At 65.5% G+C, this 23,426-nt stretch overlaps 2 protein-coding genes across 3 annotated transcripts; one reads left to right on the top strand and one right to left on the bottom strand.

Annotated features, from left to right (window-relative positions):
- The first annotated feature begins 3,436 nt into the window (after positions 1-3,436).
- Positions 3,437-13,317, top strand: NR2F6 (nuclear receptor subfamily 2 group F member 6). Its single transcript, XM_032711804.1, has 4 exons — positions 3,437-4,206; positions 8,442-8,536; positions 10,502-11,026; positions 11,847-13,317. Exons 1-4 carry the CDS (start codon positions 3,962-3,964, stop codon positions 12,119-12,121), a joined length of 1,140 nt encoding a protein of 379 aa, XP_032567695.1. The 5' UTR covers positions 3,437-3,961; the 3' UTR covers positions 12,122-13,317.
- Positions 13,318-13,740: 423 nt separating this feature from the next.
- Positions 13,741-23,331, bottom strand: OCLN (occludin). Of its 2 annotated transcripts, XM_032711799.1 has the most exons (9): positions 23,287-23,325; positions 22,173-22,214; positions 21,098-21,825; positions 19,475-19,633; positions 16,838-16,998; positions 15,865-16,053; positions 15,609-15,780; positions 14,446-14,487; positions 13,741-14,329 (listed from the first exon to the last, which is right to left on the bottom strand). In XM_032711799.1, exons 3-9 carry the CDS (start codon positions 21,812-21,814, stop codon positions 14,228-14,230), a joined length of 1,542 nt encoding a protein of 513 aa, XP_032567690.1. In that variant the 5' UTR covers positions 21,815-21,825; positions 22,173-22,214; positions 23,287-23,325; the 3' UTR covers positions 13,741-14,227. The 2 variants fall into 2 exon arrangements, with proteins under 2 accessions (XP_032567690.1, XP_032567689.1); XM_032711798.1 differs by lacking the exon at positions 22,173-22,214 and having other exon boundaries at positions 23,287-23,331.
- Positions 23,332-23,426: the final 95 nt, after the last annotated feature.

Genomic DNA, 23,426 nt, shown 5'->3' with positions numbered 1-23,426 from the left:
CCTGCCTGTGCCCCCTGCTCCCAATCCGTGCCTGTGCCCCCTGTTCCCAGTTCCTGCCTGTGCCCCCTGCTCCCAGTCCCTGCCTGCCCTGGGCACGGCCCCAGTGGGGAGCGTGGCTGGTGGGGGGGTCCCGTGGGCCGGGGCCGGTGGTGTGGAGGGGCTGACCCGCAGGTTGAAGGTCAGGGCTCCGCGCTCAGACCCCTTTTCAGATTCAAATGGGCTCCCGGGGGCTTTGTGCGGGGTCAGGCTCCACCGAGAGCCGCATGAAAGGCCGGGGCAGCCGGGGCGGCCTCGACCCTGGGTGCCAGGAGGAGGGGGAGGGCAGGTGGGACCTGCCACCGCCCCCACCCCGCCCAGAGGGTCCCCCCTGCCACGTCCTGCTGACCCTAGGGCCGGGCCGGGGCTCCACATGCACGCTGATGTTCTGTCCCACTCCCTGCCTCAGTTTCCCCTCTGTGGAGCAGGAGGGGGGTCAGGTCACCCCCAGCCTCTCCACAGGGCTGGGGGCAAATCCGTGGCACTGGGGGGTGCAGCCACCCCTCCATGGGGTGACATGGGGGGCATAGAGAGGGTGAGAGCCCCTGTGTGTGGTGACCCCCACCCAAGGTTTGCAGCCTCACGGGGATGGGAGCAGAGCAGGGCCTGAACAAGGGCTGAAAATCAGGGAATTGACCCCAAATCCCCATGTGGGGCTATGCTGGGGCTTGGGGGGACAGACAGAGGGACAGGATGGTATCTATCCAAGCCCCCGGGAAGCACCGCCGCTGGCAGCCCCCACGTGGGCCTGGGAGAGGGAATGGCCACCCCACAGCCCAGAGCGGGGACAACTGGCATGAGGGGTTTTGGGGCTGGGCTGGTGCTGGTGTTGGCATCCAGCTCTGCAGTGCTGCTGGATCCCACCTCTCCATCAGGGATGGCACCAGGCTCTCTGGTGCTGCTGGATCCCACCTCTCCATCAGGGATGGCACCAGGCTCTCCAGTGCTGCTGGTTCCCACCTCTCCCTCAGTGCTGGCACCCAGCTCTCCAGTGCCGCCGGTACCCCGCTCTCCATCGGCACAGCCGCAACCCCAGCCCTGCCACGCACATTTTGGCAAGAACTCCTCTGCCATCCCCTTGCCCACGGGCCGTGGGGATCAGAGGGGGGGTCACCGCTGCCCCCCGTGCCCACGCCAGAGCCGGGTCCAACCACCGCGACTCCGGAAACCTCGGCGAGGCCTCCGCCGGTGCCGGACCCTTCCCGGGGGCGCCGGGGCGGCACGAAACGCGCCGGCGGCTCCCGGGGGCCCTTTTGTGCGGCGGAGGCAGCGGAGCAGCGCGAGGAAGGAGGAATTCCTCCGGAGATCAAACGCCTTCGCCAACTGGACACCGACGTCAAAACAAACCGGCTCCCAGCGCGGGGCCGGGAGCCGCGCGGGGGACAAGATCCAATTTCCTCCTTTGTTCCTGGATTATTATTTTTTGCAGGGGGCGAGGAGGGGGCGGGGGAGCGGCAGGGAAAGGGCCATAAATCACGGCCTGACAGAAGAGAAAGGAGAAGCGGGGCTGGCTGCAGGTGGGGGTGACCCCCCTGCCCGCACTCGGACCCCTCCCCCCGAGCCCGGCCCCGTTCCCAGCTGGCTCTGCCAGGTGTTATTTCATGGCCACGGCAGCCCTGGGGCATCGGGGCCTTTCAGGGCACCATAGTAGTGGGTACCCGGTGAGCAGGGACCCCTAAAGCCAGGAGAAACAGGGGGGTTGTTTTGTTTATGGCCATGTCACGCACACCCCCCCCGCTGCACCCCTGCTCCAGGCTCAGGGCCTCGCTTTGCCCTTCCCTTAACCTCAGCCCTGGCACGTGGGTTGGGAATGCCAAGGACACCGGCAGAAAGGTCCTGGCAGCGCCGGTTCCAGGCGGTGTGGGCATTCCCAGCCACGCCACACGGCACCAGCATCCTCACCGTGAGGTGGAGTGCCCCGTGGGGACACCAGGGGGTCAGGGGTGCCAGGGGGCACCCGGTCCACCCCACCCCATCCCCGCGCCCTGCCCGCCAGACTTTGCCCCTGGAAGTCAAGGCGAGCAGGTGCCGGGATTCACCGGGGCCGCCGTGGCATGGCCGGGAGGGGAGTTTGGCCCCGGGTGAAAGGCGGCGGCAGGGCGGTGGCGGGGGCTGCTCCGGGGTCAGGCACCTTTCCACAGGGTTTATCCCCTGGTTAATGATTTCCAGGGCGGCAGCAGGCGGGCGAGGAGCACCCAGCACCCACCGCCCGCCCCTGGCCGGCTCCTACGGGTCCGACTGGATTAACCACATTGCAGACGGGCTTTATGGGGCCGCGGGAGTCGGGTCCCGGCCACGTCCGGCCCTTTTGCTCCCTCCCAGGGCTGGTGGCTCCCCAGGGACCCCCGGGATCACCCCGCGGCCCCACGCGAGCCGAGGCCTCGGTAATTAAAGATCCCGCTGGGGCTGTCGGCGAGAGGAGGGGACTGAGGATGCCGACGGCTTGGCCACGGGCCAGGAGTAGTGGGGAATTGCTTCCCAGCCAGGAGTAGTGGGGAATTCCTTCCCAGCTTCCCAGCATCCCGGCAGCCCCCGACAGCATCACACTGTGCCGCGACGCCGCAGCCCAGGTGCCGGGCTCTCGGTGCCACGCTGGAATCCCAGTGCCACGCTGGGCTCCCAGTAGGATGTGGAGCTCCCAGTGCCACGCTGGGCTCCCAGTAGGATGTGGAGCTCCCAGTACCACGCTGGGCTCCTGGTCCAATGTGGGGCTCCCAGAGTGATGCAGGACTCCCAGTTCTGTGCTGGGATCCTGGTGCCACACCGGGCTCCTGAGACAGTGCCAGGCTCCCAGTACAACACCAGGCTCCCAGTTTGATGCTGGGCTCCCAGTATAACACCAGGTTCCCAGTTTGATGCTGAGATCCCGGTGCCATGCTGGGCTCCTGTTCCAATGCCAGCCTCCCACCACAATCCCGGGCTCTCGGTGCAGCGGGAGGTGCCGAGCTCTCCCGGTGCCAGCCAAGGGCTCTGGTCCCCAAAATGCAGCGGGGGACCGGGAGGGGCCACATCCAGCCACCTCCGGTGGCCAAACCTCCCGCTCCATCACCACGGCCCCGCACCGGGGCCGTGCCCGGCTCTGCCACCGCCCGTACCGCCGGTACCACGGGCCCAGGGCGCCGGTTACCGCCCCGCCCGGGGCTGCGGGGCCCCGCGGGGTGCGGGGGGCGGCGGGGGCGGCCCGGTGCGGCGGCGGGGCCGGGACCGGGGCAGGACCCGGGAGCGGAAGGGGAGGAGGACGGGGAGGAGCATCCAGGGCGGCCACCGCGGCAGCGGCTGAACTTTGCTCTTTCACGGGAGGCGGGGAGAGCCCCGGGGCTCGGCGGAGCCGGTCCCGCCGCACCCGCACCCGCACCGGGACCGGGCTGCGTGCGGCGGCGGGGCCCGGGGGGGCGAGGGCGGGCCGGGGCAGCGCCGCCCCCTCCCTCCTCCTCCTCTCCTCTCCTCCTCCTCCTCTCCTCCTCCTCCTTCCAGCCGGTGCCGCGGAGCGGAGGAGCCACCGGGGGCGGGAGCGGCCCCCGCATGCGGCCGGTCCCCGCGGGGGGATGCGCCGCGCCCCGCGCCCGCCGCCGCAAAGTTTCCGCGGGGCCCCCCCGTTAACCGGGGCGGGGAGGAGGAGGGGGAGGAATCGCTGGGAAAAACGAATCCCTGGGCGAAAGGGATCCCGGCGATAGGGGAGGGCTAAGCGGGGAGGGGGGGGGGGGGAGAAGAAGAAAAAAAAAAAACAAAACAGCCAAAAAAAAAAAAAAAAAGGCCAAAAAAAATAACAACCGTGAAAATCCCAAACCGGCCGCCGCTCGGCCAAAAAAAAAAAAAAAAACTTGCCGAACTCGTTTGCGGGAGGCAAACCACCGGGGCGGCTCCGCTCGATGCGGCGGCGGGGCCGGCGCTGAGCCCCGCGGCCGGTGCCGAGCCCCGCGGAGCCATGGCCATGGTGGCCGGCGGATGGGGAGAGCCCAACGGCGGCGGCGGCGGCGGGGAGGAGGCGGCGTCCCCCGCGGGCGGCGGCAGCGACGCGGAGCACGGCGAGGAGGAGCGGGCCGGGGCCGCCGTGGACTGCGTGGTGTGCGGGGACAAGTCCAGCGGGAAGCACTACGGGGTCTTCACCTGCGAGGGCTGCAAGAGCTTCTTCAAGCGCAGCATCCGCAGGAACCTCAGCTACACCTGCAGGTACCGGGGGGGGGGGTTTGGGGGGCGCCTGGGGGGTGGGGGGGTCCCCACCACCACCTCCTCCCTTCCTGGGGTAGGGCAGCGGCGCGGTGGCGGGTCGGAGGGTGGTCCCCGGTGGCACCGGTGCGGGTCACTGGTGTGGCTCTGCAGTGGCCTCTGCGCTGGCCCTGCTGTGGCTGCGTGGTGGCCTCGCTGCAGCAGGAACGGGGGCACCGGTGTGGCCGGACGGGGGGCCCCGGTACCGGGTAGGGGTCCCCCGGCACGATCGGCGGCCCACGGTGCAGCACAGGGTGCCCGGTACGGCTCGGGGGTCCCCGGAGCAGCACAGAGGTTCCCCCTCGGTACAGCCCTGGCGTCTCCCGGCAGAGCACAGGCGTCTCCTGGTGCAGCACGAGGGTCCTCCCAGGAAAGCACAGATGGCCCCCCCAGTACAGCACGGTGGCCCCCCGGTGTAGCACGAGGGTCTCTGGTGTAGCACAGTATGAGACAGTGTCCCCCAGTATGGCAGAGGGATCCACCGGAGCAGCACAGGGGTCCCCTGGAGCAGCACAGGGATCCCCCCCAGTACATCTCAGTGTCCCCCCAGTACAGCACCGGGGTCTCCCCATGCCCTGCACCCCACCCCAGCAGCCCCCCGGCCCCCGGGATGCGTGTGCTGTGTTCCCTGTTCCCGGGGCCCTCGGGCACAGCCGGTGTCCGGATCCTCGTCATCCTCGCCCGCCGCTGCTCCGGCATTAATTGTGCCCGTGAGTCACTCCGGTCACGGCCGCTGCCCCCGCACGGCGCGGCAGGACCGATCCGGCCGGAGGTGCTGGGAGCCCGGGCACGGATCCGCTGGGGTGCCGGGAACAGGGATCCGCTGGGGTGCCCCGGGTGAGGGGCTGCGTCCTCTGCCAGCACCCCGAGCGCTGCCGTGGATCCAGGCCCACCAGCAGGACCGGGATATGACCCCTGGCAAGTTGGGAGCTGCCAATAACTCCGGAGTTTCTCGGGCTCGGAACAAGGATGGGGCTGGCTGGCGCTTGGAGGGGAGAACCCCCCACGTCAGGCTGCTCCCAGAGAGGGAAATACCTCCATAGGGGCTGGATCCGAGCGCTTCCAGCGGCGTTTTCCAAACCAGTGAGAGCGCTGCAAGGATGGCACTGGCACCCCATCCACGGGCATCCCTCATCCGTGGGGCACCCCGTCTCCACACCCCGCTCTCTGCTTGCCCAGGGAAGGGGTCGGATGCTTCGAGAGAAGGGAAGGGAATTGTCTGGGAGCCGCTTTGCTCCCGTTTGGGCGGCCTAGATTCGTCCTCCCCCGTGCACAGCGGCTCCGCTCCCGGCGGCTCCCGGCAGCTCCCGGCTCCGGTCCCGGCTGACGTCAGCCAGGCAGCTCGTGGCCGTGCCGTGGGGCCCCCCGGGCTGGCAGCGTGGGGCAGGGGTCGCTTCCCGTGTCCCCACGTCCCCGAGCGTGTCCCGTCTCCCGCCCCGTGGCCGCGGCGCGTGCGGAGGCGTCGCCCCGGCCCTGCCTCAGTTTCCCCGCCGGAGCGGCGGGATCCGCTCGGCTCGGGATTAATGATTTGAAGATGGGGAATACAGATGGCTTTTGAGAGATTCCAGCTTCCTGGAACAAAGGGAAGGCCGAAGCGGCTCCCTGGGAGACGGACGGACGCCGCATCCCAGATTACCGGGGCGACGGGGCTCGGATCCCCCGGGATTTTATCCCGCCCTCATCCCCGGGGTCTGGGCTCCCACTTGTGATGTTTGGGGTTTGTTGGTTTTTTTTTTTTTTTTTTTTCCTCTTTTTGTGCCGGGAAGTGATTTGGAGCAACAGAGGAACTGTTGGTTTTCCAAGTGGGGAGTGAAGTGTCGGAGGGGCCGGGAACAAAGCTCCCCCGGCAGCCCCGGCATCCGCTTTGTTCCGGAGTCAAAAGCGGCACCGAGCCCCGATGGCGCTAATTTGAATATTAAAAGTGAGTTGGATTCAGTTTAGTTCTTGCACTAAATAATTACCCGCTCTAATTACATAATTAGCACAGTCGACGCCTTTTGTAGCCTCGAAGTTTCCCAGGTCGCTGCTGCCTTTTCCATTGGAAAACTCGTTAGGAGCTGCTGGTGGGATCCGAGGTGGTTTTTGGGGAGGTTTTCCCGGTGCCCCGAGGGCGCGGTGAGGGGCAGCCAGGTGGGTTTCTGCATTGGGAGGGAACCAGGACGGTTTTTAGGGGGGTTTCCCAGTGGAAATCCCTGCCTGTCTTGCCCCTGGAGTCGTGTGGGAACTGGGGAGATTCGTGTCAGGGTTCCAGCCGGGTGGGTTTATCCATTGGAAAGGAGCTGAGGTGATTTTGGGGGGTTTTCCCGGTGCCCCGAGGCCACAGTGAGGGGCAACCAGGCCGGTTTGTCCATTGAAAACCTTGTTAGGGGCTGCTGGCAGGAGCTGAGAGGATTTTTGGGAGGTTTTGAGGCCGTGGTGAGGGGCAGCCAGGTGGATTTGTCCGTTGGAAAGGGTCTGAGATGATTTTTGGGGGGGTTTCCTCATACCCCAAGGCTGCAGTGAGGGTCAACCAGATGAGTTTATTCACTTCAAGGGAGCTGAGATGATTTCTGGGGGGGGTTTCCTGGTACCCCAAGGCTGTGGTGAGGGTCAACCAGGCGAGTTTATTCATTTCAAGGGAGCCAAAATTATTTTTGGGGGGCTTTTCCTGGTGCCCTGAGGCCGCGGTGAGGGTCAGACAGGCAGTTTTGTCCACTGGAAAGGACCTGAGATGATTTTTGGGGCCTTTCCCAGTGCCCCAAGGCCATGGGGATGGTCAGCCAGGAGGTTTTGTCCGTTGGAAAGGACCTGAAATGATTCGGGGGGGGGTTTTCCCGGTGCCTTGAGGTCTCGGTGAGGGTCAACCGACCGACTTTATTCATTTGAAGGCAGCCAACATTATTTTTGGGAGGGTTTTCCCGGTGCCCCGAGGCCACAATGAGGGTCAGCCGGGCTGGAAAGGGGCTGGGATGATTCCTGGGAGGGTTTTCCGGGCTCCCCGAGGCCGTGGTGATTAATTCACTTGGAGGGAGCCAAAATGATTTTTTTGGGGGGGGGATGGCGGGGGCTTTTCCCGGCGGCCCCCCAGGCCGCGGGGAGGGTCGTCCCGGCGGGTTTGTCCTCTGGGAAGGCGCTGAGGTGGCTTCTGGGAGGTTCTCCCGGCGCCCTGGGGCCGGGGAGGGGGGCGGGCGGGCGGATTCTCCCGGCGCTGGATCCCGGCAGCCGGAGATGAAGTTGTCACCCGCCGCCTTGATTAGTTATCGCTCCTCCGCCGGCACAAGTTTTCATCGGGAGCACGTTCCGGAGCGCAGCGGTGATGTTCGGGATGAATTAATTCCGGTTGGAGCGCCGTGGGAATCCCTGCCTGCCTCGCCTCTGGAGCCGTGTAGGGATTGAGGAGATTCGTGTCAGGATTCCCGGGCAGGGCCGAGCTGGCGATTCCCGGCCCTGCCTCCTGCTTTATCCGCTTTAATTTATCCCAGATTCCCTGCTCCCACCCCTTTCCCCCCCCCCTCCTCTCCGTTCGCTGCTGGGGTGGGATGTGAGAATCGGCGTCTCCCCTTGGAATGGGGGCTGGGGGGGGGGGTTGGATGCTGATGATAATTCCATTTGGGAATGGAATTATTCCGTTTGGGGATGGAATTATTCCCTGCAGGAGCAGAGCTCAGCAGTCGCTCCAGGGGATGGCTGCTGTTGCCTGGAATGCCGTGCTCAGGGATGGATCCCTGTTCCAGGGGTGGGCATGACCCCCTCCCAGGCTCCCAGGGGATTTGGGGAGGGGGAACATCCCTCTGTCCCAGCTGGAGGACGTGTCCCCCTCCTCTGGGGACAGGGGACAGCAGTGCCCAAGAGGGCTCGTGGGCTCAGCACCGCCCCAGCCCCGTAGGAAATAGTTGGAATTCCTTGAAATTCCTGGCGTGTCTGGTGGGCAGGCAGGGAGCTGCTGACATGGGACACCCTCCCCGGCCCTACATGTCCCCAGGGACTGGAGCCCGGGGGGGTCTTCCCAGCTTCCCAAGAGCCCCGGGCAGCGCTGGCAGCAGGATCTGGAGGAAAATGTAGGAAATGGTTGTTCCCATAGGATCGGAGCGTGGAGGGAAGGGCTGTGACCGAGGCCGGTGGGAAGGGGGGGGTGGAGGAGCTCGGGGGGGGAGCTCAGGGACCCCTTGGGGGGAGTCACTCCTTCCTGACCCCTCACCTGCTCCCGATGCTTCCCGCAGATCCAACCGGGACTGCCAGATCGACCAGCACCACCGCAACCAATGCCAGTACTGCCGCCTGAAGAAGTGCTTCCGAGTGGGAATGAGGAAGGAAGGTAACAGGGATGAGGGCAGGGGTGCTTCCCAGCGTGGCCTGGGAATCCCTGGGATATCCCTGGTTCCAACAAACGCCCCCCCCTTTGCCCCTTTTCTTGGTGGTTTTTGGGTTTCCCTCCTCTCCTCGCCTCCCCCACCCCGTGTGTTTGTTTGGAAAAGCCTTGGGACACTCCTGGAGCAGGGATCACCTGCTGGGGTGGGCTCCTGGATCCCAGCAAATCCCACAGCCTGCTTTCCTCCCGCTCCCCGTCACCTGGGGTGGGGGGTGTGTGCAAACCCCAAATGCTTCTGCATCCAGGATGATCCCAAAAAACCTCAGGTTTATCCCCCAAAAATCTCCAGTCCCTGGGGCTGGGGCTGTGCCAGGATGGGGCTGGGGATGCTGTGGCTGCTCCGTGGCAGGTGGCACTGACACAGGGAGGAAGAGGGGACGGATGCTGGAAGCAGGACAGTAATTCCCTCTTTTCCAGAGGAGTCGGGATGGCATTATTGCCACTTAGCATGATTTAGAGCTCTCATTTAAGTGCCTCACGAACAGCCCATAAATTAATTACCAGGGATTGAGCAAATACTGGGCACTAATGGGGGTGGGGGGAGCCGAAAAATGGCTCTTCCTGCCTGCAATTAGGAGCAGGAGCTCCGGGGCAACGGCGCTTCCAGGGGGGACGTTTCGTGTGGAAATAAATGATTCCTGCCGTGCCATGACCCCGGGCAGCGACTGCAGCTGGCGTGGGAGGGCCTGTGGTGCCAGCTGGGCACCCAGCCTGGCGTGGTTGGGGCCGTGGGTGCTGGTGGAAGCTGATGGATCGCCGGGATATTAAATGGACGAGCGTGGCTCGCGCCACCTCCCTCTCCCCGGGCGCCTCAAAGCTGCTCCTCGTCCCTTGGGATGGCAGGAGGTGGCTCTGCTGGGGGTGGTGGGATGCTGGGTGGGTGGTGGGAGCATCCTTGTGGCAGGATATGGCCCTGCTGGGGATGTCAGGATGGTGGGAGCATCCTTGTGGCAGGATATGGCCCTGCTGGGGATGTGAGGATGGTGGGAGCATCCTTGTGGTAGGATATGGCCCTGCTGGGGATGTGAGGATGGTGGGAGCATCCTGTGGTAGGATAAGGCTCCCAGCAGAGGCTGGGAATGCTGGGGATGCTGGACAGGTGGTGGGAGCATCCTTGTGGCAGGAGAGGGCTCTGCTGGGAACGCTGGGCAGGTGGCAGGAGCATCCTTGTGGTAGGATATGGGAATACTGGGGATGCTGGGAATGGTGGGCAGGTGGCAGGAGCATCCTTGTGGTAGGATAAGGCTCTTCTGGGAACGCTGGGCAGGTGATGGGAGCATCCTCGTGGTAGGATATGGCCCTGCTGGGGATGTGAGGATGGTGGGAGCATCCTTGTGGCAGGATATGGCCCTGCTAGGAATGTTGGGGATGTGAGGATGGTGGGAGCATCCTTGTGGCGGGATAGGGCTCTGCTGGGAACGCTGGGCAGGTGATGGGAGCATCCTTGTGGTAGGATATGGGAATGCTGGGGATGCTGGGCAGGTGGTGGGAGCATCCTTGTGGCAGGATATGGGGATGCCGGGGATGTCAGGATGGTGGGAGCATCCTTGTGGCAGGATAAGGCTCTGCTGGGAATGTTGGGGATGTGAGGATGGTGGGAGCATCCTTGTGGCAGGATATGGGAATGCTGGGGATGCTGGGCAGGTGGTGGGAGCATCCTTGTGGCAGGATATGGCCCTGCTGGGGATGCTGGGGATGTGAGGATGGTGGGAGCATCCTTGTAGCAGGATATGGGGATGCCAGGGATGTCAGGGTGAATGGTGGGAACATCCCCATGGCAGGCTGTGGGGATGGTGGGCAGGTGATGGGAGCACCCCCATCCCTCCCCACCCTTCCCGTGGGCACTGGGAACGCCGGGAGCGGGCCGGGGTCATCCGGCAGGACCCACCCACCCCTCCTCTCGTCCCGCAGCCGTGCAGCGGGGCCGGATCCCCCCAAGCCACTCCAGCACCAGCCCCAACACCATCCCCAGCGGGGAATACTTCAACGGGCAGCCGGTGTCGGAGCTCATCTCGCAGCTGCTGCGGGCTGAGCCCTACCCGGCCGCCCGCTACGGCTCCCAGTACGCGCAGCAGGGCAGCGTGATGGGCATCGACAACATCTGCGAGCTGGCCGCCCGCCTGCTCTTCAGCACCGTGGAGTGGGCCCGCAACATCCCCTTCTTCCCGGAGCTGCCCGTGTCCGACCAAGTGGCGCTGCTGCGGCTCAGCTGGAGCGAGCTGTTCGTGCTGAACGCGGCGCAGTCGGCGCTGCCGCTCCACATGGCCCCGCTGCTGGCGGCCGCCGGCTTCCACGCCTCGCCCATGTCCGCCGACCGCGTCGTCTCCTTCATGGACCAGATCCGCATCTTCCAGGACCAGGTGGAGAAGCTCAACCGGCTCCAGGTGGACTCGGCCGAGTACAGCTGCCTCAAAGCCATCGCGCTCTTCACGCCCGGTACGTCGGCGGTGCCGGGGGTGGGGGGGTTTGGGCTGGGCTGGGGGTGGGAGCGACCAGGGAGGGGGTGTTTTCCTGGGGGTTTGGGGTCCAGGGAGTGTCTGGAGAGGGCAGAGGGCCCTCCTTACCCGGCGCTTCACCGTGCGTTGTAGCGTCCCAGCGTGTCCGTCTGGATGCAGGGCTGAGCTTCCCGGGGCGATGGGAATGGGATCTGCAGGAGTGCAAATACCCCCTGGAAAACAGGGAGGTGGCAGCCTCCTGCCTTGGTCCGTCCATGCTCTTCCCGTGCCACAGAGGTGGTTTTGGGGTCCAGGGAGCATCCGGGTCCTGTTCCCTGGTACCTTTCCCCTGTGGTGTGTTGCATCCTGGGTTTCTCTGGGTACAGGGATGAGCCTCCCCAGGGTGGTGGGAACAGAACAGATCTGTAGGAACACAGATACCCTCAGGGAAATGGAGGGGGACCTCGGGGAGCCCCATCCCTTGGTCCCTCCGTGCCCATCCCACGCTGCAGCAGCGGCGCTGGGCTCCGGGGTTCATCCGGAGGTGGCAGAGGGTCCTCGTTCCCCGGCGCTTCACCGCCGTGGTTTTGGTCATCCCGGCGTGTCCATCGGGGTGCAGGGACGAACGTTCCCTGCAGGAATGCAAACACCCCCTGGAAAACCGTGGGGGTCTCACCCCTCGCTCCATCCATGCCCGTCCCACACCGTGGAGTTGCCCGGTCCTTGCCGGCGCCACCACAGCGGGCGGGAATTCGGGGGGGGTGCTGCTGTCTGGGGGTGTCTGGGGGTGTCTCCAACCGGTGCTCCCCGTTGTCTTGCAGACGCCTGCGGGCTGTCGGACCCGGCGCACGTGGAGGGGCTGCAGGAGAAGGCTCAGGTGGCCCTGACGGAGTACGTGCGCTCCCAGTACCCGTCGCAGCCGCAGCGCTTCGGGCGGCTGCTCCTGCGGCTGCCGGCGCTCCGGGCCGTGCCCGCCGCCCTCATCTCCCAGCTCTTCTTCATGAGGCTCGTGGGCAAGACGCCCATCGAGACGCTAATCAGGGACATGCTGCTGTCTGGGAGCACCTTCAACTGGCCCTACGGGACGGGGCAGTAGGGACGGAGCGCGGGGAGGGACATCCCGGGATCGCCCCCACAGCTGGACGTGGATTCGTTCCCGTGGTGTCCCGGGGGTGTAACTGTGCTGGCCCTCGGCCTCAGAGCTCTGTCTGCCACAGGAGGGGGCCCTGCTCCCCGCAGGAGCTGTGGGGTCACGGTGGTGTCCCCAGAAAAGCAGCGGGGGCGTGGCGTTGTCCCCCTGAATCCGAAGGTACTCCCCGTGTCGCCGCCGTTGGACACCGGACTGTTCTGGACCCCGTGGAGCTTCCCGGCCCCACCCTGGTTCCCCCCCCTCCCAGGGACTTTGGAGCACCCCCAGGGCTGGTTCCTCTCCCCACTGTGGAACTCGGAGCATCCCAAGGGACCTCGGAGCACCCCCAGGGCTGGTCCCTCCCTCTGCCCCTGTGCTGGAGCCCCAGGGAAGGGGGATCCCAGCCCCTTTGCTCCTCCAAATCTGGATTTCAGATGTCGGAAGGCTCAGGCAGGAGGCGGTGGGAGACGGGACCAGCCAGGCTGGGACCCCTGGCTCTGTTCTCCCCCCCTCCAGTCCTGGGAATCGTGGAAAAAAGGGTCATTTTAGAACCCCTTTGTGCCCACCAGGCCGGATCCAGCCTCGAGGACTGATGTGCTGAGCTTGGAGCAGCCCCTTTTTGGGGCTGATCCCACCTTCTGCTGAAGCATCTCTGGCGTGGGGGCACTGGGAGGACACGGGGACAGGATGGGGGTCTCAGGAGGGGCTGGGGGGGTTTTTTGGGGTGTGAACAGCACCCAGCCCTTCCCCCTGGGCTCATTCTTGCTTTTCCCCCCCTCAGGCCAAACCCAGCACCCTCCACCCTCCCCACAGCGGGGGGGTGGTTGCCAGCAGCCCCCTCCCCACGGTCCTGTGCCTCCCTGGGGGGTTTTTTTTAAGCCACATTTGGGCGAGAAAGGAGATTTTGGGGGGCCAAAATCAGGCTGGAAAGGGGTGATGCTGCTGGGGGGGGGGGTCCCCAGGGCTGGAGGGGGCACATGGAAGCGGGGGGGGTGGGCAGAGCCAGCCAGGAGGGATCAGGGGGGTCCTCTCCCCCCCCCTCGGTGTGACAGACGGCGTCAGGATTAGCCGGGATTTGGCATTTAGGTTGATTCACTGAAAATATAATCCTTGTTCAATGATACTAAACAAATGAATTAAGTCAATAAAAGATGTTTCTTACAGCCCCGGGGGTCTGGTGTGAGCAGGGATTTGGGAGGGGGGGGCTCATCACCCACCCCGGGGGGATGGAGCCAAGTGGGGGGATGTGATCCCTGCCCCCCCAAAAATGGAACCCCTATAAAATACCTAAAATTGGATGTTTTATGGGTAATCTGGGGATTTGGGGGGGGGCTCCTGGGTGATGGTATTTAACATGGGGGGGGAGTGTCCCTTGGGAATAAATCCTGCTGAGGCAGAGCTGGATCAGGAGGAGGGAGGGGAGGAGTCAGCACAGGGGTTGGGATTGGGGCTTTTGGGAGGGGGTTGGTGTTCCCCCTTTCAAGGTGGGGTGGTTTGGGGGACTCCCCCCCCCCGCACCAAGGGTCACTCTCCCCTCACCCCGTGCCCCCCCAAGCCCCTTTCACACCGACCCCAATTTAAAATCAATAGATACACTTCATTTATTTAAAAAAAAAAAGAAATATTACACAGTTTCAAAGAGTTCCTTATAAAATATCACCGGGGGGGGGGTCCCCAAAAGGGTTCTTCCCCCCCCCAAACCCCTGAGGGGCCCGAGACCAAGGCATTCTCTGCCCCCCACCCCCCATGGTTTGGTACCCCAACCCCTGTGAAGGCACCCAGGGGGGTGCAGACCCCCCCAAAAAAACATACTTACAGGAGTGGGAGGGGCCCCACAGGATGGGAAGGCACTTGGGGGGGCACTCACAGGGTGGGGGGGACACTGGGGGGGTGCGGGGGGGGGGGTGTCACACCAGCAGCTGCCTCCAGCCCCCCAGCCTTGGCACGGGGGCGGTTTTGGGGGGATTTTTATACAGCAAAAGGCACAAAACGCCCCAAAGTCTTTGCAGAGGGGGTGGGGGGGAGCAGAGGGCCGACCCCCCCGTGCCCCTCTTTCCGTGGGGGGGGCTCAGGTCACCCCCGGACCTTGTCGTAGTCGCTCACCATCCGCTTGATGTGGAAGAGTTTGTTGCGCAGGGTTTTGGTCTCCAGCTTCTTGCTCTGGTAGTCGGGGCTCTGAAAGGCAGCAGGGTGCTGGCATCAGGGGTGGGGGGCACGGGGGGGGCACAGGGAGGCAGGTAAACCCCCCACATACAGCTGTGTCACCCCCCCCACACACACCCCTGACTCACCCTCTTCTGGTCCTTGAGCCTGTTGTACTCCTCGGCCAGGTCCTGCAGAGGGAAGGGCAGGAAGGGGGGGTCACAGGGGGTCACGGGGGGGGCACAGCTTGGGGAGCACCCCAGGGAGGGCAGAAGTGCTGCCCTGGTGTCCTGCAGCACCCTGAGGTTCCACAGCATCCATCCCAAATCTTCCCCAGCATCCACCCTCAGCGCCCAGAGGCATCCCAAGGCTCCCTGACATCCACCTCTGGTGCCCTGCAGCATCCCAGAGCTCCAAAGCATCCATCCCAGATCCTCAGCACCCATCTCAGATCCTCAGCACCCATCCGAGTATCCTGCAGCGTCCCAGATCCTCAGCACCCATCCCAGATCCTCAGCACCCATCCCAGATCCTCAGCACCCATCCCAGATCCTCAGCACCCATCCCAGTGTCCTGCAGCATCCCAGATCCTCTGCAAAAATCATCCCCACTGCCCTGCAACACCCTGGATCCCCCACACCCATCCCTGGTGCCCCGTGGCCTCCCAAGGCCCCACGACATCCATCCCCAGCATCCTGCAGCATCCCGAATTCTCCACGACATCCATTCTCTGATGCCCTGCAGCATCCCAGAAGCTCCACAGAGATCCATCCCCAGCGCCCTGCAGCAGCCCAGGACCTCCTGAGCACCCACCCCAAATCCCCAGCATCCATCCCCAATGCTTTCAGGCATTCCATACCCTCCCCAACACCCATCTCAGATCCTCAGCATCCATCCCCAATGCTTTCCAGTATCCCATACCCTCCACAACACCCATCCCAGATCCTCAACCTCCATCCCCAATGCTTTCCAGCATTCCATACCCTCCCCAACACCCATCCCAGATCCCCAGCATCCATCCCCAATGCTTTCCAGCATCCCCTACCCTCCACAACACCCCTCCCAGATTCCCAGTATCCATCTCCAATATTCTCCAGCATCCCATACCCTCCACAACACCCCTCCCAGATTCCCAGCATCCAACACTCTCCAGCATCCCATACCCTCCACAACACCCACCCAGCTCCTCAACATCCATCCCCAACACCCTCCAGCATCCCGTACCCCCCACAACACCCACCCCTGCTGCCCTGCAGCATTCCCAAGGCTCCCCCCCCACCCCAGTGTGTGCCAGTACTCCCACGGCTCCCACCTGGTACTGGGGGCTGTCCTCGGGGACACTGTCCAGCTGCTTCCCGAGCTGGCCCAGGCGGTCGTTGACGGCGTCCATGTGGGCACAGAGCTCCTTGTAGCGCCTCAGGTCCGAGTCGAACTCCTGCTTGTACCTCTGCCGCGTCGCGTCCGAGGAGATCGGGGGGTACAGGCTGGGGGGGGGGCGTGGGGGGCACAGTGAGTCCCTCAGGGGCGGCTCCAGCTCCGGGGGGTGCTCTGGGGGGTCTCCAGCTCACCTGGCCCACTGGTCGGGGTCCCGCTCGTCCCCGGACTCCACGGCCGTGGTGTAATCGGTCTCGTACTGGGACTCGTCCAGCTCCGGGTTCCGGCGGCGCCGGCGCCCGCGGCGCATTGGGGGCTTGGGGTTGGGGGGCTGCTCCCGCCCCTTCCCCTCCACGGGGCTCGGCTCCTGCTCCGGGGGGTCCCTGTGGGGGGCACAGTGGGGTCAGGGAGGGGATGGACACCCAGACCCCCCTCCCTTGGCTCCTGCTCCAGGGGGTCACTGCAGGGACATGGGGGTGTCACTGAGGGGACAAACACCCAGACCCCCCTCCCTGCACCCTCCATGGGCTCCTGCTCCAGGGGGTCACTGCAGGGGCACAGGGGTGTCCCAGAGGGGATGTACCCCCCAGACCCCCCCTCCCTTGGCTCCTGCTCCAGGGGGGCACTGTAGGGGCACAGGGGTGTCCCAGAGGGGATGTACCCTCTAGACCCCCCTCCCTTGGTTCCCGCTCTGGGGGGATCACTGCAAGGACACTGGGGTGTCACTGAGGGGACAAACACCCAGACCCCCCTCCCACACCCTCCCTCAGCTCCCGCTCTGGGGGGTCCCTGCAGGGACACGGGGGTGTCACCAAGGGGGTGGATGCCCAGACCCCCCTCCCTGCACCCTCCGTGGGCTCCCACTCTGGGGGGGTCTCTACAGGGGGCTCAGGGGTGCCACAGAGGGGATGTACCCCCCGGACCCCCCCTCTCTTGTCTCTCACTCTAGGGGGGTCACTGCAGGGACATGGGGATGTCACAGAGGGGATGTGCCCCCCAAACCCCCCTTCCTGATCTCTGGGGGTCACTGCAGGGGTCACAGGGGTGTCACGGAGGGGATGTGCCCCCCAAACTCCCCTCCCTGATCTCTGGGGGTCCCTGTGGGGGTCACAGGGGTGTCACGGAGGGGACGGATGCCCAGTCCCCCCCAGCCCTGCCCACACTCACCCGCGGGTGCTGTAGGTGCCCGAGGGGTAGAAGCCGTTCGGGGGGGGGCTGTAGCAGGGGGGGCTGTAGGGGGGTGCAGTGATGGGGCTCGTGGGCTTCTCTGAGTAGGCCAAAGTGGCCGTCTCGTCCTGGGCACTGGCCCCGTCCGTCACGTTCTTCACCTGCAGCAGAGACAGGGGTCAGGGGGGTCCAGGCTTGAGGGGGGGACACTGCCCAGCCCCCCCAGCAGGGCACGGTGGGGACACAGGGACAAAAGGGACACTGGTGTCTGTCCCATGCAGCAAATCCTGCGGCAGGTCAAGGATGGCGAGGGGTTGTTGGCCCCCTCGGGGCCCCCAAACTCCTCAGAGACCCCTAAAACCCCACCAGCTGCTGCAGGAGCTTTTTGAGGGGCAGATCCAGGGTGACAAAGGACTGACATTCCCTGGCAACCCCCAAACTCCCAGGGACCCCCCAAACCCCACCAATGATTGAGACCAAACTCCCAGGACCAGTGGGGACACAGGACAGTCAGAAGAACCCCGAACCCCCCCCGAATCCAGGAATGAGCCCTGGCAGAGCTGCACTGGGGTGTCCCACATGGCTATGGGGGAAAAAGGAACGAGGGGAGGCCCCCTGGGTGGGCAACACAGCATTTGGGGAGGGGGAGGCTGGAGAAGGACCCACAGACCCCAGAGCCCCCAAGGGGCAGAGGGGGGGATCCCACTGGGGGACAAGAACAGACGGACACAGCTCGGGGGGCTCTGACTCCCCCAGGGTGACACCTCCCTGGCTTTGGGGGGGTTTCTAGCCCCTTATTCAGCACTTCCCCACCCTGGACCCCCATCACCCCCCTGGCACGGCCGGGGCTCCTCCAGGAGGACGCGGGGCGTCCGTCTGTCCCCCCTCCCGCTTCCTTCCTGGCCTTTGTGGGCTGTTTGTGCCGGAAGCCGGTCCCTGCCGGGATGGGGGCCCTGGGGACATCCGGCCGGTCACGCCGCTTCCGACGGCACCTTCCCCCCCACTAACGAAGCCGCGGCTAATTGGGGGCCGCCAGGTGACAGGGCCAGCAGCGTGGGGACAGCCGTGTCCCCGGGCCACGCCGCGACGGCAGCGGGGTGGCTTCGGTGGCTCCCGCCCGCTCGAAGGTCACCCCGTTATCTCGGTCCCATAAAACGGGAACAGGACGTCCCAGGAGGGAATCACACCCCGAAACCTCCCCAGCTGAGGGGGGGGTGTCACCTGAGGGTGACTCCAAGTGTCACCAAGCCAAGAAAGACCCCCCCCAGGGGACCCCGGGGAGTGGGGCCCTGTGTCCCAGAGGGGCAGGAAATGCTTTGCAAGGGAGGGACTTTAACCAAATAAATAAAACCCCAACAAAGGGATTTCTGCGAAATGAAAAATAAATATTGGACTTGCAGGCGAGGAGGGTGAGGCGTGGGGACATGGGAGAGAGGAGTGGGGACAAGGAGAGAGGAGTGGGGACAGGGAGAGAGGAGTGGGGACAGGGAGAGAGGAGTGGGGATGTGAGGAACACCTGGGGAAAGATGTGGGGACACAGAGAGAGGAGTGGGGACATGAGGGACAGAGAGAAAGACATAGGGAGACACAGACATGGAGCACAACGTGGGGGGACATGAGAAGCAAGGTGTGGGGACATGGGGGGACACAAGGGGACATGTGGAAACAAGGTGTGGGGGGACACATGGAGTGAGGTGGAGGGACACACAGAGCACAGCCCAGATTCCCAGGGCTGGAGAACTCCAGGTCTGCATTGAAGGATGGGGATGAGGACAGGACAGGGACAGGGAGGCAGCCCCCAGGGGGAACCTGGGCAGCCTCTCCTCACCCAGAGCACAGCAGCACCCCCAAAGCCACGCTCTGCACATTCCCAATCCTCCTTCCCTGCGGGATGCTGCAGGCATTCCTGAGCCCTGCCCAGGCTCAGGGAGCTGCAGAGCCGGGGCAGGACGTGGCACATCCCCGGGCCAGGCTGGGACCTGCACGGGGAGGGGGGTCCCCACCATGCCCCCCGCGGGGACGCGGGCTCAGGGGAGCTGTAAATCCCTCGGCTTCCTGCTGGCACATCCCCGCAGAGCCGAGTTAATCATTGCCCAGACCGAAACCGCGCAGTGTGGCCGGGCAGGTCCCCGGGCAGGTCCCCTTGCAGGTCCCCGGGCAGTGTCCCCTGGCTGCTGTTTTGAGCACTGTCCCACGGCCAGCGAAGGGGCCAGGACCCGGCCAACACTCCAGCAGGGAGCCCCTGGCCCCCAGCCCATCAGGTCCCGCCCTGTTTGCCTTTCAGCGAGTTCGAGACCAGCTCGTCCAGTTTTTGCACGCCGGGAAAAGCTCAGTGGTGTCAGGGAATGGCAAAGGCTGGGGAAACACGGGGTGACAGGGAGGGACACAGGGAGTGTGATAACGGGGTGTGCAAACACACCAGGACTGGGCTCTGGGGTGCTGGGCTGGGCAAGGGGAGGGGTCCCCACACAGCCCTGGGGTCCCCACACAGCCCTGGGGTCCCCACATCCTCCCTGTGCTCACCCCGGCACATCCTGACCCACCCCTGCCTTGGGAATGTCTGGCACAGGGCAGGTAGGGAGGAAGCTCACAGGGATTCCCCCCCCCCTCAAGACCCCCAGCCCACCTCAGACTCACCCACTCCTCCACGTTGGGACCCTCCTGGGCCACCGGTACCCTGTCCCAGTAGATGTTTGGTTTTCCGTATTTCCAGATCTTGCTCCGCGTCTTGTGAGCGAAGAAGCAGATGAGGCAGAGGAGGATGACGATGAGGAACCCGCAGACGATGGCCACAGCCTGGAGGGGAGGAGGGAGGGGGCTCTCAGGGCGGGGGTCACAGGGGCTGGGTTCCCTGGGACGAGCGGGAATTGCTCCCTTTATCCCCAAATCCTCCTGATGTTGGACTCCTATCACGGCAGGGGGAGAGGAGCAGGGTCCCCCCATCCCGGGATGGAGCCCATCAGGGGTTCCAGAGATTTAGGGGCCAGGTCAAGCAATGGAGGGTGGTTTATTTTCCCAAGGGGACAGGACAAATTTGGGATTTGGGAAGCAGCATGGAGCTGGCACCCTCCAGCACCTCCCTGCAGCACCCTGACCCTGCTGCTGGCTCAGCCACGCGCCAGCTCCCACACCAGGCATCCCAAACGGCTGCCATGAGCCAGATCCCTGCAGCCACACAGGAACCGGGATGGAGCAGGCCCTGCTTGGCCTTGGCAGGGAGCAGGAGCAGCCGGGGCCGGGCTCAGGAATGTGGCACGGCCGGCACGGCCGGATGGGAACCGGCAGCGCCGGTCCAGCACGTGTGCCACCAGCTGGAGCCCCGGGGCTGGGGACTGGGCTGGGGGTTGAGGGTTCTGGCTGCCCCACGGACCCCTTGGGGTCTCGAGCCGGGCTGGTGGCACCCTGACCCTTCCCAGCCCCAGAGAGTCCCGGCCCCGCTCCAACACTTTTACAGCTGAGGAGAACAAAGGTCCAGAAACTGGGTCTGTGTCGGGCTGAGAGCCCGTCCCGTCCCCTCCCCGAAACTCCTGGTGCAGGCAGATGGATCACCCGGGTCCTCCCGCACCCCTGGATTGCCCCAGCCCTTCCCACAGCCCTGGATCACCCCGATTCCTCCTGCAGTCCCAGCTCATCCTGGATCCTCTCACAGCCCTGGATCACCCCATTCCTCCCACAGCCCCAGATAATCCTGGTTCTTCCCACAGCCCCTGCTCAGCCCAATTCCTCCCACATCCCTGGATCACCCCGACTCCTCCTGCAGCCCCAGCTCATCCTGGTTCCTCCCACAGCCCTGGATCACCCCATTCCTCCCACAGTCCCAGATAATCCTGGTTCTTTCCACAGTCCTGGATCACCCCAGTTCCTCCCACAACCCCAGGACACCCCGATTCCTCCCGAAACCCTGGATCACCCTGATTTCTCCCACAGCCCTGGATCACCCCAATTCCTCCCAGAGCCCCAGCTCATCCTGGTTCTCCCCCACATCCTCGGCTCATCCCAACTCCTCCTGCAGCCCTGGATCACTTGTCCCAGTTGCCGCTACACCCCCAGATCATCCCAGTTCCTCCAGTAGCCCGAGATCACCCCAAAGTCATTAAAGAGAGAGGGAAAACGCCGAGGGCAGGACGGGGACCGAGGGCAGGACATGTGGTCACCCACCCTCTCCCTCCCCAACTCCACACCCCGCGGGACGAAGCCCAAAGGGGTCTGTGCCCAGAGCGAGAGGGGGGGGTCTGGCCAGAGCTGGGGCTGCCCCCTCACCTCCTGGGGGTCCACGGTGCAGTAGTGGTACAGGTACTGGTTGAGGTAGGTGCTGCCGCTGTAGATCTGGCTGCACATGGTCAGCAGGGGGTTGTAGTAGTAGCTGCCCGTCATCTGCGCCTGGGGGTTGACGCCCACGACGTAGACGATGGAGGCGATGAGCATGGCCAGGGCCAGCACCGCGCTCACCACCAGCACCACCAGGTAGAAGCGGCGCGAGCGGGTGCTGCTGGACTTGCTGACGCCGGCCACGAAGAGCCCCAGCTGGGCCAGGAAGCAGAGCACGGCCATGGCGATCATGAAGCCGTTGGCCGCCCGCGGGTTGGTGACGCCGCCGTAGTACCCCCCGTAGCCGTACCCGTAGTTCAGCCCGCTGCCGTAGTAGCCGGAGCCGTAGTAACCCCCCAGGCCGCTGCCGTAGAGCCCCCCGAAGCCGTAGCCGTACTCCCAGGCCAGGGTGGAGGCCACGCAGGCGAAGATGGCGATGCAGAGCAGGATGACCGTGGCCTCCAGGATCCTCACCACGCCCGGCGGCGACGACCACTTGTAGAAGTGCTGCGGCACGTCCTCGATGTAGTAGGAGCCCGGCGGCGGCGAGCGGACCCCGTAGTCGTAGCCGTAATCGCCCGTGGGGGCCCCGTAGCCCGTGGGGGGGCCGTAGCTGGTGGGGGGGCCGTAACCCATCGGGGGGCTGTCGTAGGACTTCTTGCTGAACATGGTGGCGGAGCCTGGAGGGGACACGGACGGAGAGTCAGAGCCGGTTGAGTGCCAGGAGGTGCCGGCACCGGCGCGAGGCGGAACCGCCGCGTTTCCACCGCCCCGTGGGGACTTTGGTCCCCCCCCCCTCCCCACTCCCGTCGCCAGCACCGTCAACACCCGCCCAACGCCGCGGCACCGGAGTCAGCGCGGGGAAACTGAGGCACGGGCACGGTGAGTCACCGGCGGCGCCCGGCCCGTCACGCCCCGGCCCTGCCCCACGCCGGGGACCCCGAAACACCCCCTCCCAGAACCCCCCCACCGCGGCCCGAGGAACCGGGGATTGTTTAAATTCTCCTGAAAGCAGCACAGCGCTTATCCGGGGCCCGCCCCCGCCCCGAGGGTGCCGCCGTAAGCAGATCTGAAGGATTAAAGAGGAAAATAATAATAATAATAATAATAATAACAACACGGGGCACGTGAGCAGCAGCCCCCAGGAAAGTGGTGAATCGGTGCGTAAAAATTTGGGGGGGTTCTCGAAATCGATGCGGGGACCCCCCCACGCGGTGCAGAGACCCCAGCCCGGAGCAGGGAGCAGCACCTGAATCAGGGGAAACCTGAAGCCCTGTGGGAAATCCAACCCCGGCACCCGTTCTGGCGGAGCTCAGCGGCAGGATCAGACCCCCACGGTGGGTGGGGGGGTTGGGAGGACCCCCTGACCAGCGGCAAGGGTGGGCACTGGGCCCCAGTGGTGCCCCCGGGGCTTTGGGGCTGCCCGAGCCAACCCCTCTCCACTTCAAGTGTCCCAACACCCCCTTGTCCCACAAACTCCCGAACCTCCCGATCGCGGTCGGATTCACCCCCGGACCGCGAACTGATCCCCCCGCCCTCCCGGGGGTCCGAGCGGCCACCGGGACCCGGCAGCTGTGGGGACCCCCCCCCCCGAGCGGGACTGGGGGGTCTCGGGCTCCTGGAGCTGGAACCGGAGAGCGATGCCCCCCGGGGCCGAGGGGGAGGACACGGGCGGGAGGTCCGGGGGTCCCTTCCCCTCTGAGGGGGCAGCGGGCGGGCAGCGAGACCCCCGGCCCCGCCGCCCCGGGAGGAGCAGCGGCCTCTCGGCTTTGGGAGCCCCGGTACCGGTGGGGATCCCGGTGGGGACCTCGGTGGGGAGCCCGGTACCGGTGCGGACCCCGGCGGCCGGTCCCGCGGGGGTCCCCGGTGAGACCCCGGGGCCGGTACCGGCGTGGACCTCGGTGGGGAACTCGGTGCCCCTGGAGGGGATTTCGGTGCCGGTGGGGACGCCGGTACCGGAGGGAAGCCCGGCGGGGACCCCGGTGCAGGTGGGGCGGCGGGGAAGGACGAACCCCCCCCGTGCGCGGCGGGGCGCGGGGACCCCCCGTGCGCCCTCCCGCCCCGGGAGCCCGCTCGCCCCGCGGGGCCGCGGCCGGGGCCGGTACCGGGGGAGGGGGTCCCGTCGCCGCGGAGCCACTCACCTGCCGCCGCCTCCTCCGCTTTGTTCACCTTAAAATGGCAGCCGGGAGCGGCGGGAGGCGGCGGCGGCAGCGCTGCGGGACCGGCCCCGGGTCCCGCCCCCGGGAGGGGTGGGATGGGGGGGTGGGAGCACCGGGATCCG

The sequence above is a fragment of the Chiroxiphia lanceolata genome, chromosome 27, assembly GCF_009829145.1.
Source record: "Chiroxiphia lanceolata isolate bChiLan1 chromosome 27, bChiLan1.pri, whole genome shotgun sequence".
Lineage (NCBI taxonomy): Eukaryota > Metazoa > Chordata > Aves > Passeriformes > Pipridae > Chiroxiphia > Chiroxiphia lanceolata.
The sequence above is the reverse complement of the archived record's forward strand: the minus strand, read 5'-3'. Positions and strand labels throughout refer to the sequence as shown.